This window comes from Agelaius phoeniceus, chromosome 16 (genome assembly GCF_051311805.1).
Source record: "Agelaius phoeniceus isolate bAgePho1 chromosome 16, bAgePho1.hap1, whole genome shotgun sequence".
Taxonomy (NCBI): domain Eukaryota; kingdom Metazoa; phylum Chordata; class Aves; order Passeriformes; family Icteridae; genus Agelaius; species Agelaius phoeniceus.
This window is the reverse complement of record NC_135280.1, coordinates 15,597,242-15,610,056: the sequence shown is the minus strand read 5'-3', so window position 1 is coordinate 15,610,056 and position 12,815 is coordinate 15,597,242. Positions and strand designations below refer to the sequence as shown.

At 55.7% G+C, this 12,815-nt stretch overlaps 1 protein-coding gene across 1 annotated transcript in view; it reads left to right on the top strand.

Moving 5' to 3' along the window:
- Window positions 1-7,313: 7,313 nt before the first annotated feature.
- ABCA3 (ATP binding cassette subfamily A member 3) overlaps window positions 7,314-12,815 on the top strand; it is a 31,834-nt gene continuing 26,332 nt past the window's right edge. Inside the window, exons 1-2 of the mRNA XM_054643721.2 lie at window positions 7,314-7,412; window positions 12,291-12,375. Coding sequence (XP_054499696.2) covers window positions 12,322-12,375 — 54 coding nt within the window. The 5' untranslated portion in view covers window positions 7,314-7,412; window positions 12,291-12,321. The remainder of the gene's footprint in view (window positions 7,413-12,290; window positions 12,376-12,815) is intronic.

The window sequence follows — 12,815 nt, the reverse complement described above, 5'->3', positions numbered from 1 at the left end:
CGGGCAGGGACACGGGTGGTCAGGCCGCCCCGGTGTGGGCTGGCAGAGCCTCGGGATCCCTTCTGGCCGTGCTCCCAGCGCTGCCCTGGGGCCGAGTGTTTTCACTTTGCTTAATAAAAGACACCAGAGAGCTACTGAGAAAGGATCCTGAGACTGCAGAACAGGCAATCACAGGTTAATGAGTGCAGGAGTTAATGCGTGGCACAGCGTATGCACCTGTGTATCTCATCTTTTGTATACATCCTACACCTCAAGCAGGCACTGTTTCCATAAAAGAGGTGTAGGTGCACTTAAACCTTTCCCATCAGGTGGGCTGAGGCCAGGGTTTGCCAGGAGAAGGTGCCTGGCCCCTGAGCCCCCGCAGCAAAGGGGTAGCAGAGGTGGGTGAGGGCAGTAGGGACCTGGTTCTTGTCCCACAGAACATTGCACATATTAAGGTGTTTTTCAGAGGCCATCGCAGTGAGCCATGGAATACCACTGGGTGCAAGCAGGAGCAAATGGGACCTGGAAGGTGACTGCTCATTGCATGAAGAGCTGAGTGGAGCAGCTGCTCCCACAAAAGTTTAGTGTGAAGCAGGAATGCACTCCATATGCTGGTGGTGGAAGGTGGAGGAGTGGTGTAAGGCAGCATGAAAAAAACCTCAGGATATGAACCCTCTGACTGAGCCCACCATGGGGCTGTATGCAGGGCTTGGAAGAAGCATCTCCAGGTAGGATGTCCTGCACAGACCTCATTCTGCCACGGGCTGGTCACCCCTTCTCAATCGCTCCAAACGCCAGGGTGTGTTCCTAATATTCACTAAGCACACAAAATTCCCAGCAAAGCCAGAACTCTGCCAATGACTCTGGGAAGCTTGGCATGTGCTTGAATTGGTTTCTGCAGCTGGTTGCTGGGATTTTTTTGAAGCACCTGGACACTGTCAGGAGCGACAGGGCAGGCTGGAGGGTTTCTTCCATTCCTGCCACCATGGCCGTCAGGTCACTGCACTCCACAATCACTCTTGTTTCCTCTGGCATTGCAAGCAGCAGCAGAACATTGAATTGCCTCACCTCCACTGTCAGCCTCCTGCAAAACCACTTCAGTTCCAGCTCTTCCCACATCCCATCTAGGTACAGCCTCAATTCCTTTGTTAACCGAAGCATCCCCTCAGAATTTTGACAGAAAGGAAGCAGCCCTTTATCAGATTTGTTTGAATTTACCTTTACAGGCTGGTGGGTGGTGTTTTGTTTTCCCTAAGTCCTGAACCAAGATCATTGTCCCCAGGCCCTCCATAGTAACCAGTGGCTCAGGTGGGAATGCCTTAGTTCAGCAGATTTATGAAGTCTTCCAATTACCATTTTAATTTTTAAACTTCAACAGTTAATTCTTGATCATTCTATAATTTCATTGGTGGTTGCCTAGGGAACAGTGATCATGACCTGAAGACATTCAATTTGGGGAGAGAAGAATCCATACAATAAACAGAAATACAGGGTGCTTTAAATGTCAGACCCCCAAAAACACAAGAAAAACTGGGAAAACAGAGTGATGGGGAAAGGCAGACAGAAAATAGTGAGAAAAGGCAATTCTTTCAGATTTATTTCAAGAGCCACCAAGCCAGCATCAGAGAAGAGAATCCTCCATCCTACTTAGTGCTGTATTGAAAGTAATAATTTGCAATAAAAAAGAAACCCATAATAAATAGATGAAAAGGGAAAAAATTAACTAATTTCTCCATTTCATAACTGGCAATTTACATCAACAGGGCAATCTGGGTGCCTGCAGTCACTCCATAGGGGATTGTGTCTGCAGCATTGCACCTTTTGCCTGGTCTCAGCAGGAATTTGCTCCCTCTTTCCTACCTCGGGCATTGAAAACCAGTCTGGACTTTGGGCTGCAGAGGGCTCTGGCTCCTGGAGAGCCTTTGGAGAGCAGGACAGAGCAGATCTCGAGGTCAAGCTTTGGTTCTTTGAACCTTTCAGCTCTCAAGTCCTCAGGTGAGGTGCCAGAGCCTCACCACCCTCACAGGGAAGAATTTACCTCTGGATGATTCCCTGTTGCACTGCCCACCCATCTCACCCATTACTATCATTTAAAACCCCTCCCAGGGTTTCATTTCAAGGGTTTGCACTGCACTTTTGTTCTCCTTTAGCCAGAGTACATCTCTCATGGAGATGCTCCCTCTATCCCCCAAGTTTCTCTGGTTTATCTGTAAGCTGAAATTCCACCCCCGTACTCAGCAACCTGCAGCACTGCCTGCCCTGTTCCAGCTTCCTCGAAAGCAGTGGGTCAGGTGGATTTTTAACTCTCCCTTGCTCTCGGGAGAGGGAAAAGTATAAATTTTTAGGAGAAGACCTGTCTTCCTGTGGTCTTTTTGTGTTGAGGATGGTCTGACAGAGTCACAGAATATCCTGAGTAGAAAGGGACCCACAAGTATCATTGAGTGCAACTGCAAGTCTGCTGCTGTAGCCCCTGGGAAAGTGCAGACAGCTGGGATGGCAACAGAAAGATCCCTGTCTCCCCCCTGCAGGAGTTTCCTTGGTGCCAGTTCAGTTATGTCTCCCTTATCTCACCCTTGGCTTCCCAGCACACTGCCAGCAGCCCAAACACATGACTTATCGGATTTAGGTGTTGGCAGAGATCTTTGAGCTTGACAGAATGCCCAAAGCTGCCAGTTCTTCAACCTCTTAATGAAATGAGGCTGTTCCTTTTCATTTACACACCTCTTGGATCCTAAAGTGCTGCCTCTTGAGAAGCCATGCTAGAGTGCTGGGAGAGGCCTTGGAACCCTTTCAGCTCCAAATTGCCAGGTCCAATCCGGCAGCTTTAAGAGGTCTTGGCTGTTGGCACGCCTGTGGGAAGTGGCCCTGGGGACACCAGCTGCTTCTCTGGGCTGAAGGGACAAGCAGGCTGCCTTTGGGCAGTGCAGGCAGAGCCTGCCCATGTGTCCCAGGCCATGCTGCCTCTCCAGCTCCCACCACAGCGGGAGGCTCACCCAGGCACAGAGGAGCAATGGTTGCTGAAATTCCCAGCCATGTCTCCTCCGTGCTGGTGGTGCTCCAGGGTCTGTCAAAGACCTGGAGCTCTGTAACCCCCAGCAGGAACACAGGGACACCCTCGGGACACTTTGCTGGAGGCTGATGTGGGTAGAGACTGTGCCAGCTCTCTGCAGAGGCAGAGAGGGAAATCACACTTGAGGAGAAGAGGGATTGGGAAGAGCAGCAGGTATTCTGGAAAGCCTCCACCTGTGTCATCCTTCCCAGCCCATGGAGATTTTCCTGTGTCTGAGCACTCCAAGGGGAGTCTGTTTCACTGTGCATCTTCTCAGCACTTAAAGGGCAAAGCGATACACCAAGAGACTCCAACCTGGCAGCCAAGATTAGGGGGCTGCAAGCTGGCATGCCTTGTGGTGAAAGGGAAGGGGGGCCCCACTCTAGGGAAAAGAAGCCCAAGACATCTTGTCCTTGGCAAGTGTGGGGGGACCAAGAGAAGGTGTTGGATCCACTCACCCTCTTTAACTGGAACCACCATCCTGGCATTTTAGTCCTGGGCAATGGCACTCCAGTCTCAGGGCGGCACCGTGCAGCACTGCAGCAAAGTTAAGGATGGGAAGAAATGAGGACAAGATGGAAAAGGCTCTCAACAGAAGTCAGTGTGTCTGTCCCTGCACCACAACTCCTGGGATGTGTCCAGGGAAGCCCTTGCATGTCCCTGAGCCACCAGCTGCTCTGGAGGAAGGTGCCACTGGGCATCATGGGGTGTGTGTCCTGCTCACACTCTGTCCTCCCTCACAGGGAGCAGCAGGAGGCTGGGATGGAGAGCAAGGAGCAATGCAGATGGGGTCACATAAGGACAGTGGTAGTGAATCTCTTGCCTGGATACTGCCCAGGGTGGCAGGGCCATGGCAATAGCAGAGAAACTGAAAGAGGAATTACTTAACCAAGTTCTTCTTCCCAACATCTGCATTTGGCTACTGGCTGAGAGATGAGGGGCCAGAGCACCGTGTGCCAGGCCCAGCCTGGGATGGCTGCCCTGGGGACTCACTGGCACATACCCTCCCCCCAGCCTGTCCTGCATTTTGGGTGTTGTTTTGACAGGGAAGGGAAGGTCCTTGATGTCCTTGATGCACAGAGATAAGATGGTTTCATGAGCCAGCCAGCACCTTTAACACAGATTAAACCCTGAAACCATGTGTGGGGTGAGCAGGGCTGGGGTTTTCTGAACCCAGATGGTCTGAAACAGCAGGATGGATGTCCCCACTGCTGCTGACAGGATGGCCCCTGTGGCTGCCCCTTGGGAGTAACACCATGGGAGATGGGGGTGATAACAGCCAACAAGGAAAGGTGGTGGAGAACAGCTTGAGCCATGATCTCAGGGACACAGGTGCCAGCAGCAGGAGCAGGGTTGACAAGTTTGGCACAGGGGTTGGTTCTTCCTTCCAGGGGCTCATGTGAGAGGTCAGACAGGGACATCCCCCAGGCAAGTGCTTCCCCACTGTATAATCCCTGCTGTCCCTGCTGCCTCCTCTCTGCCTGATCCTGCCTTTTTCTGGGTTTCTCCCATGTTCCTGCTGAGTCTCCTGCACACTCCCAGCCTTGGGTATGAGCTGAGTCACTGCAATGCCACTACACCTCATTGCAACATCTCCTGTCTTCTGTTCTAGGCACCATGAGGAGCCTGTAAATACTTTCTTTGGCAAGATTTTTGTTTTGATCTAATGGCTCAGCTTCCTTCAAAGGCAGGCAGTGAGAGGCACTGCATGAGGCAACAGAGAAGGTCACGGGGAGAACTCAGGCAGCTGTAACAGGGGAGGATCAAACCCAGGCTTGAGCAGGGGTGTGGACAGGTGGCTCAGCCCGGGCTGGCATGAGGTTCCAGCATGTCACCGCAGGCAATGACTGTCCCAGATCCTCTCCAGGCCCACAGTTACCTGTGACTACTCAGCTTGCTGCTGGCCTCACCTGAGACAGGGCCAGTGGCCCCCTGATGACAAAGATGCTGGGCAAGACCACACCGTTCCTGAGGTGGCCACCAGCAGGATGCCATGCAGAAGGGTGACACATGATGAGGGAAAGCAAACAGGGAGAGGACGAGCCCTCGGCCAGGCCATGCTTGGAGGGAAGGCACGTGCCATGGCCACGCCTGGCCAGCCTGCATCATCTCAAAACACTCTTGTAGCTCTGCTGAGGGATAACGACTCTGAGCCAGGCAGCTCCTTCCTGCCTCTGAGCACTGTAATGAACTTTGCTGTGTGCTGCTAAGGACGTGAGTGTGAGCAGGGAAGCTTTGCTGGGGTCTGGTGGCTGCTCAGTCACCCATGGAGACAGCTTCAGTTCCTCTGGTGTCTGTGGAACCGGCTGGGGGAGGGCAGGAACAGGGCTCCCAGCTGCAGCTCTGAAGATGGGCACTGGGTCCAGGTCTCTCCCAGTGCAGCCCAGCAGGAGATGGTACCTGGGTACAGGCCAGACAGTCAGAACTTCAACTGCAAGCACCCCATCTGGGGCCACACTCACAGCTGTGACATGCTCCAGGTGCCCTGGGGAGCCAAAATTCAGCTTTGGCCATGGCCAAGATCAAAGGCACCAAGGTGGAGAGTGGGGTCTCCCAGCTCAGGGGGCCCTGGTAGTGCAGTCACAAGCGCCACTCTCTGTTTGGCCTCATCTTAATAACAATGCTGCTGATTCCTGCTCCCATACCCAGACACCTTCACCCTTGTCCTGGTTCTCAATACATTCCCTCCTCTCCCAAGGGCTAGCCAGGGTTCAGAAAGTGGCTACAAATCTCCAAGATCAGAGAGGAACACAGTTTTCCAAAGCAGTCATACTCAAAGCCATCACTGTGGCATTCAGCTACATGGAGTCCCCCAAAAATATAGAATCATAGAATTACAGAATCATTTCGGTTGAAAAAGCTCTCTAAGCTCAAGTCTACCTGTTCCTCCAGCACTGCCAAGGCCACCACTAAAACATGTCCTGAAGTGCCACATCTACATGATTTTTGAACACTTCCAGGGACTCCACACTTCTTTCAGCAGCCTGTTCTGATGTCTGAATTTCTTCTCTTTATCATTTGGAAAAAGGCAGTGGCTGGGGGCTGCTCTGCTTCCTGCCTGTCGTAGCCTGGGGCGGGTTGGGTCCACTGGGGCACCCCCAAACCCCCCAGCAGTCACAGCACCCAAGCTACCCCATGTCCCTTGTTCAGTAGAGCTGCCTCAAGCCATGGCTGTCCGTGTCCCCACCGCAGTCCCCTTTCCCCACCCTTCTCTTCCTCCTCCCTCTGCCCACACTGTGCAAACTTTCCCCACTTTGGTGCTCTCAGCACCAGCAGCACCTTCTCAACTTGGCAGCCAGCGGGCAGGACGGGCAGGGCAGCCATACACTGTGAGCACACTCCAGCGCCGGCACTCTGATCCTTATCGGGAGCACTCCACCTGCCCCCTTGAGTGGCCCGGCAGTGCCGCATTCCCACGCACGGAGCTGGCACCCGCTTCCAAAAACCAGGGCACCAGGGCAGGGCCCGGTGTGGAGTGCTGCTGCTCGGGAGCGGCGTGGGTGGACAGATGGACACGGCAGACTGACCATGCCCATGGAGGGATGGACTGACCCCGCACCCGGAACCACCATGGCTGCTCACAGCCACTGCCCCCCACAGTGTGAGAGCTCCTGTCACGTACACGTGCGGCCACTTGCACACACACAGCACCTACACGCACACACACACACACACAGAGCCCTACACACACACACACAGCCCTACACACACACACACAGAGCCCTACACACACACACACACACACACAGAGTCCTACACACACACACACACAGAGAGCCCTACACACACACACAGCCCTACACACACACACACACACACACACAGAGCCCTACACACACACAGAGCCCTACACACACACACAGAGAGCCCTACACACACACACAGCCCTACACACAGACACACACAGAGCCCTACACAGACACACACACACACACAGAGCCCTACACACACAGCCCTACACACACACACACACACACAGAGCCCTACACACACACACACACACACACACACACACAGCCCTACACACACACACACACAGCCCTGCACACACTCGAATGTCTAAGTGGGCACATTGGGCACATGTGAATTTGTGTTGTGTCCCACACCTGGCACACGGGCAATGCCTAGTGCATTTGCACACAGCTGTGGAACGCCCAGGTGTGCACTCACACTGGATGGGTGCGCGCACACACACACGCACACATACACACACACACACGCACACATACACACACTCTCTCTCTCTCTTCCTCACCCTCCCACGGTCCCGCCCCACTCGGGTCCCGCCCCCGGCGCGTGCGCGGTGCCGCGGTCCCGCGGCGGGCGCGGGCGGGGCCGCACGGAGCAGGAGCCGGAGCCGCAGCCGGAGCCGCCCGGCCCGGTGAGTGAGCGGGGGGCGATGGGTGCCGGAACCGGCGGCGGCACGGGGGATGGTGGGCGCCGGGGGGTGATGAGCATCGGGGGGTGATGGTAGCAGTAGCGGGGGGGTCGGGCCGGACGGGGGATGCGTGGGGCCGCGGCCTCTTGTCCGCTCGTTGGGGCGGCCCCGCCCGGAGCTGCGGCAGCTCCGGGGCCCTTGGCCGGCTCCTCCCGCCGCCGCCTCCGCGCTCCGGCGCCGCTCGGGCTCCATGCCGGCGGCGGCTCCTGCGCGGGCCCGCAAGGGTCGCGTCCCCCGTAGGCTGCGGCGGATGGAGGCGCGGGATGGAGGCGGCGCCACGCGGGGATGCTCGGCCGCGCTCGGGGGATGCGCCTGGCTGGGACCCGCCGGCATCCCGGGGGAGTCCGGGCCGCCCCTCCCTGCCGAGAACGGACACGGGGCTGCGGGGACCGAGTGGGCATCTGCCGGCCCCTCTGCGCCCCGGGCCCTGGCTCGGAATGAGAAAGTCTCTCATGCCAAGACAGACCTTGATGGGCTGGAGCGTTTCGGGGGAAGGAAACGGATCTGGGGAAGGGTCTGGAGCACAAGTCTAATGAGGAGCAACTGGGGGGGCTCAGCCTGAAGAAAAGGAGGCTCAGGAGAGACCTTCTCAGTCCACAACTCCCTGACGGGAGAATGCAGCCGCAGTGGGGGTTGGACTCTGCTCCATGGGAACAAGTGATGGAACAAGAGAGAACAGCTTCAGGTTGTGCCACGGCAAGTTTAGGTTGGATATTGGGAAAATTTCTTCACGGAAAGGGTCGTCAGACACTGGAACAGGCTGCCCAGGAGTGTGGTGGAGCCCCCATCCCTGGAAATGTTCAAAACAAGTAGAAGCAGAAGGGATCTCCCTATCCTCTGCTCACAGCTGCCCAGGTGGCCTGTCCTGCCCAGCCACTGAGAACTGCAGGGCAGGAGCAGGGCTGTACAAGGGTCCATGAGAAACCCCTGTGTTGGGCTCCAGCCCTTGTTCTTGCTAAATTCATGAGGCCAGTGAGTTTGCAGAGTTTGTCTTTTTATGAGCAACTGCAAACTCACTGGGCAAACCAGTGATGTTGTTTTTAAGGCAAAGGGGATGACCAGCTCTTGCAGCAGTTTCCTCCCCTCTCTCCTGCTGCTGCCCCAGCACAAAGGCAGTTACAGACGCAACCATGGAGCCCATCAGGCTCCCTATGCCCACGGACCCACTCCCATTGCAGGGCAGCAGCTGGGCACAAGCCAATCTCTCATTCTGCAAACAGGATCTAGCCTCAGCTTTCTTCTTTATTTCAAGGCCTGAAGTTCCTGTCTGGGTCAAACCCAGACTCACATATCTTATGTGTCGGACACTTGGTGTTGGGTTTGTAGAGGGCTGTGAGGTCACTGGTCCCTGCTGCACCCAACACCCCACCAACCTTACAGCCTCTTAGAAAGTTTTATTACTGTTTTCACAACCAAGGTGAGGTTTTTATGGTCTCACTCTGCTGTGACTCCCAGAACTCTGTGAACACTGAGAAGGTGAAGACAGCCCAGCAGTGAGAGCTGTGTGTTACTGAACACTCATGGCTGGTCTGGGGGCTGCTGGCCCTGGTTGCTCTTTGCAGGACCTGGGACTCTCTAGATGCACCCGCCTTGGAAATCACTCACTCTTCCTGTAAACAGTGGCCATAAAAAGTCCTTGCCCTGCTATGGCTGAATAATTTCCAACACAGACACTGTGGGGAGCAGAGAGGAATTTCCTGCTCCAGTGACAGTGTGGAAACTACCCAGAGACTGACAGCCCTGGCCAGGTGTGTGATGCCACCACCCCGGGCACAGCTGCGAAGGTGCAGGCACCTGGCAGCTCATCTTGTAGGGGTGACACGGTGTCTCTGTCAACCAGCAAGAAGAAACACCGGGTTTATATTAAAAAAGGCAACGTCTGCCATTTGCAGGGCTGGTTTCTATGGGAACGGGACATCAGAAGAGCAGAAATGTGGTGTGTGCTCTAAAATAACTGCAGGCTCCCGGGAGCACATGGCCTTTGCTCGGCCCTTTCCGCTGAGGCGGTGGCTGGGCACAGCCACCTCCCAGCAACGAGGCGGTGTGGAAGTGGGTCAGGAGGTGGGATGCTGTGGCCTTGATTGCTGCCAATGCTCAGCCTGTCCTCATCTAAATCCACTGGCAGAACAGCTCTGGTCCAGGCTGGCAGCTGGTGCCACCACGTTACCCGGCACAGCTTGGTACTGCGGCAGGGGCTGGTGGGGACCAGTGGTGAGGACCAGTCTTGTATCCACTCATGCAGGCTATGGGCAGGCAGGAGTGTCTCCTTCCTCCCTGACCTCCCTGAGGATGGTGAGGGTGTGTCCGCACTCATGTGTTCAGGAGACCCTTCCTCCAGGGAGGAGGAAAGGAGGAACTGGGAAGGGAGGAACTCCTCAGCAGGGAGAGGAGCTGGGTTGCTCTCCCTGAAGCTGGTGGTGGTCGCCTCTCTCTCCTCCCAGATCTTTGGCCCTGCCTCTTGGTGGGAAATTCAGTCTTATCTTGTCGTGCTTGAGGTCAGGCAGGAGCATCTCTGGCAGGGACAGCCCAATGTGCTGCCCAGCAAGGCACCTTGTTGCCTCCAAGGTCATCATCCACCTGTGGCACTCAGCCCTCCCTAACTGCCGAAGATGGGCCCAGACATGGACCTGGGACCTGTCCTGTCCTCTGATCATGGACATCTCAGGGCTGATCCAGGCAGCACCTTCCAAAACAGGTTTTCTCTTTTGGGTTGCAAAAAAAATTCGTGCTTTGGATACTAGAGCCTGGAAAACCATTTTTGCTCCCAAATCCAGTAAGAACTTTTGTAGCTTAGCTTCTTCCTCCTCTCATCTCCAGCAAGCGAAAGGTCCAGAACGAGTTTTCTTGGAACACTTAAAAACTTGAAAAATATTTATTGGCAATAATGCAGTTTTCAGTCTTTGTACAGTGTTTGTATTACCCAAGAGCTGCTTGACATTTTCCCAGCAGCAGCTGGGGGCAGTCGGGGGGGCAGCTTGAGTTGGAGGGTGTGGCAGGACGAGCAGGATTTGGGATCTCTGCAAGGGCAGCAGCTGCTCCTGCCTGATCTGCAGCATTCATCCTTTAAAGTGAGCCACAACTTGGATTCCCTTGGTTTGCTCTGGATTCCCTCAAGGGGGTGCAGAACAAAGGTTTCTGCTTGGGGGTGGGGGGGCTTATCTGGGGCACTTCAGATGCTGCTGTGTGGGGTGGGTGTGTGTGGGCCTGGGGAGCTGCTAAGGGATCCTGGGGCACAGCCTGGCCACATCTGGACCAGAGGTCAGCTGGAGACAAGGCACTTTGTGAGGTGCTTGAAGGTGCCTTTGCCAAGTCCCCATTGCTATTCCTTTCCTGCTTGCTCTGGGCGGGGTTCTGGTGGACTTCATGGGGCTGAAGCATAAGATTTCTGCTTTTTCCTGCCTAGAGAAAGATCCTTGAACACAGATGTCCCTGCTGTTGTGGGAATCTGTCTTCTGTGCATGGAGTGGCAAAGAGCTGGTGGGTTTTTTGTGCTCTGAGAACACATCTGAGTTTAGCATTGGGGCTGGGAAGGTGCTTGCAAAGCTAGGAGAAGGCTCCTGGTTTAGCGTTGAGCCTGGGAAGGTGTGTGCCAGGGCAGGAGAAGGCTCCTGGGTTTAGGGTTGGGGCTGGAAGGTGTGTGCCAAGGCCGGAGAAGGCTCCTGGAGAGCTCAAGGAGCTGCTGGCAGAGAGCAGGTGAGGCAGGTGGGTGTTGCTGCTGTGCCCTGCGTGTCTCGGGTTGCTGTTGCTGCAGCTCTGTTGCCACTGGAGCTGTGCTCGCTGTGTGTGTTCACCTGCCCGGAAGCCAAGGTTGGCAGGGTGGGTCAGCAACCTCCCTCCTCTCACTGGGGCACCCTGAAACCCCTGCTGAGCTTGCTGGGTGCCAGCTGCATCCAGGGAGCTGATACCATCCCAACCAGGGCTGGAGAACGTGCTGTGGGGCACCTGCCAGGGCATTGCCCGTGGGTTCTGTGCCCGTCTGTGTCCCCATGGCACTTTCAGTGCTGCCAGGCTTTGGAGCACTGGCTCAGAGCTGACCCCACAGCTGCCCACTGTGATCCTGTCAGGGTTTGCCATGCTCAGAGGCTGGCACTGCTCGGTGGGGGCTGCCCAGAGTCCGGCAGTGCGGGCAGGAGCCTCTGCTGGTGCCAGGGCTGCCCCTTCCTTCTCTGTGCTGCTCTGCAAGCCCAAAATCCCAGCCAGCGTCCTGGTGGGATAGCAGTGCTCTGTCAGGAAATGCCACTGCAAATGGAGACACAAACAACTTGAAGGGATGGCGGATGCTTCCCGAGAGGGGGAGGAGGCAGCGGGGGATCATTCTCGAGCGCTGACCTTCTCTTGTGCTTCCCTTGCCCTTTTCTCATCCTTGCCTCTCGCAGCAGAGTTTCTGCTGGGAAAGCACCCAGTGTTGCAGAACCAACTCCTCACACGGCAGGAGGTGGAGGCACAGCTTGGAATCTCCACCCATCCCAAAATAATAGGCTGCCAGGAGTTTGACGGCCTTCCTGGGGCCGGTGTTTGTGGTTCTGTAACCCTGTGCTCCTGCAGTTCGAGGAAGGCTGTTGCTGCCTGCTGCTGGGAAGGACCCAGGGTTGGTACTGAAACAGCAGCTTCCATCTCTGGGAACAGCCATGCCAGAAACCAGGGGCACTTACTCTTAGGAGAGGGAGCACAATGGTTATTTTTGGGGTGATGCCAGCTTCTGTGGCTCCAGGCTGGGAGCAGAGAGCTGCCCTGGGCTGTGTGAGGTGTGGGATGCTGCCCTCCTGCTGCCCAGCTCCACCAGCAGCTGGCACTCACAGCTCTCTTCTCTCTCTCCTCCAGGGTCCTGCGCTGGGCCCCTTCTGATGGGAGGATGGTTCTGCTTAGGCAGTTCAGGCTGCTGCTCTGGAAGAACTACATCCTGCAGGTAGGCTGGCACTGCACCCGGGGGCTGCTTCTGGCACTGCTAAATGGGGGTACATCAGAGCTTGCCCAGCCTCTGGCTTTGTCAGGAAACCTCTCCTGTGGACTCAGGGAATCTCTAGGAGGAAAACTGGGTTATTTGTGCACGTGGTGTGTTTTGTGCTGGGCTGTGTGACCTTATGGGCTGTGCTCTGTACTCAGTTTCCTTGTCCCTGGCCTCCCCAGACTGCCCTCCCTTCTCCTGGCACCGGGTAACCCACGCCCCATCTGTGTGACAGTGGGGTTTTCTGAGCTGTCTCATTGCACAACCTCCTCTGGAAGTCCCGGTGCCTCCAAAACCCACTGGAGCCCTGGGGTTCTTTTCCTTCATTGCTTTCTACCACTCTCAGGAGCAGCTTTTAGGGGTCTTAAAAATATTAAACCACTGGCAGCCACTGCCAGCCC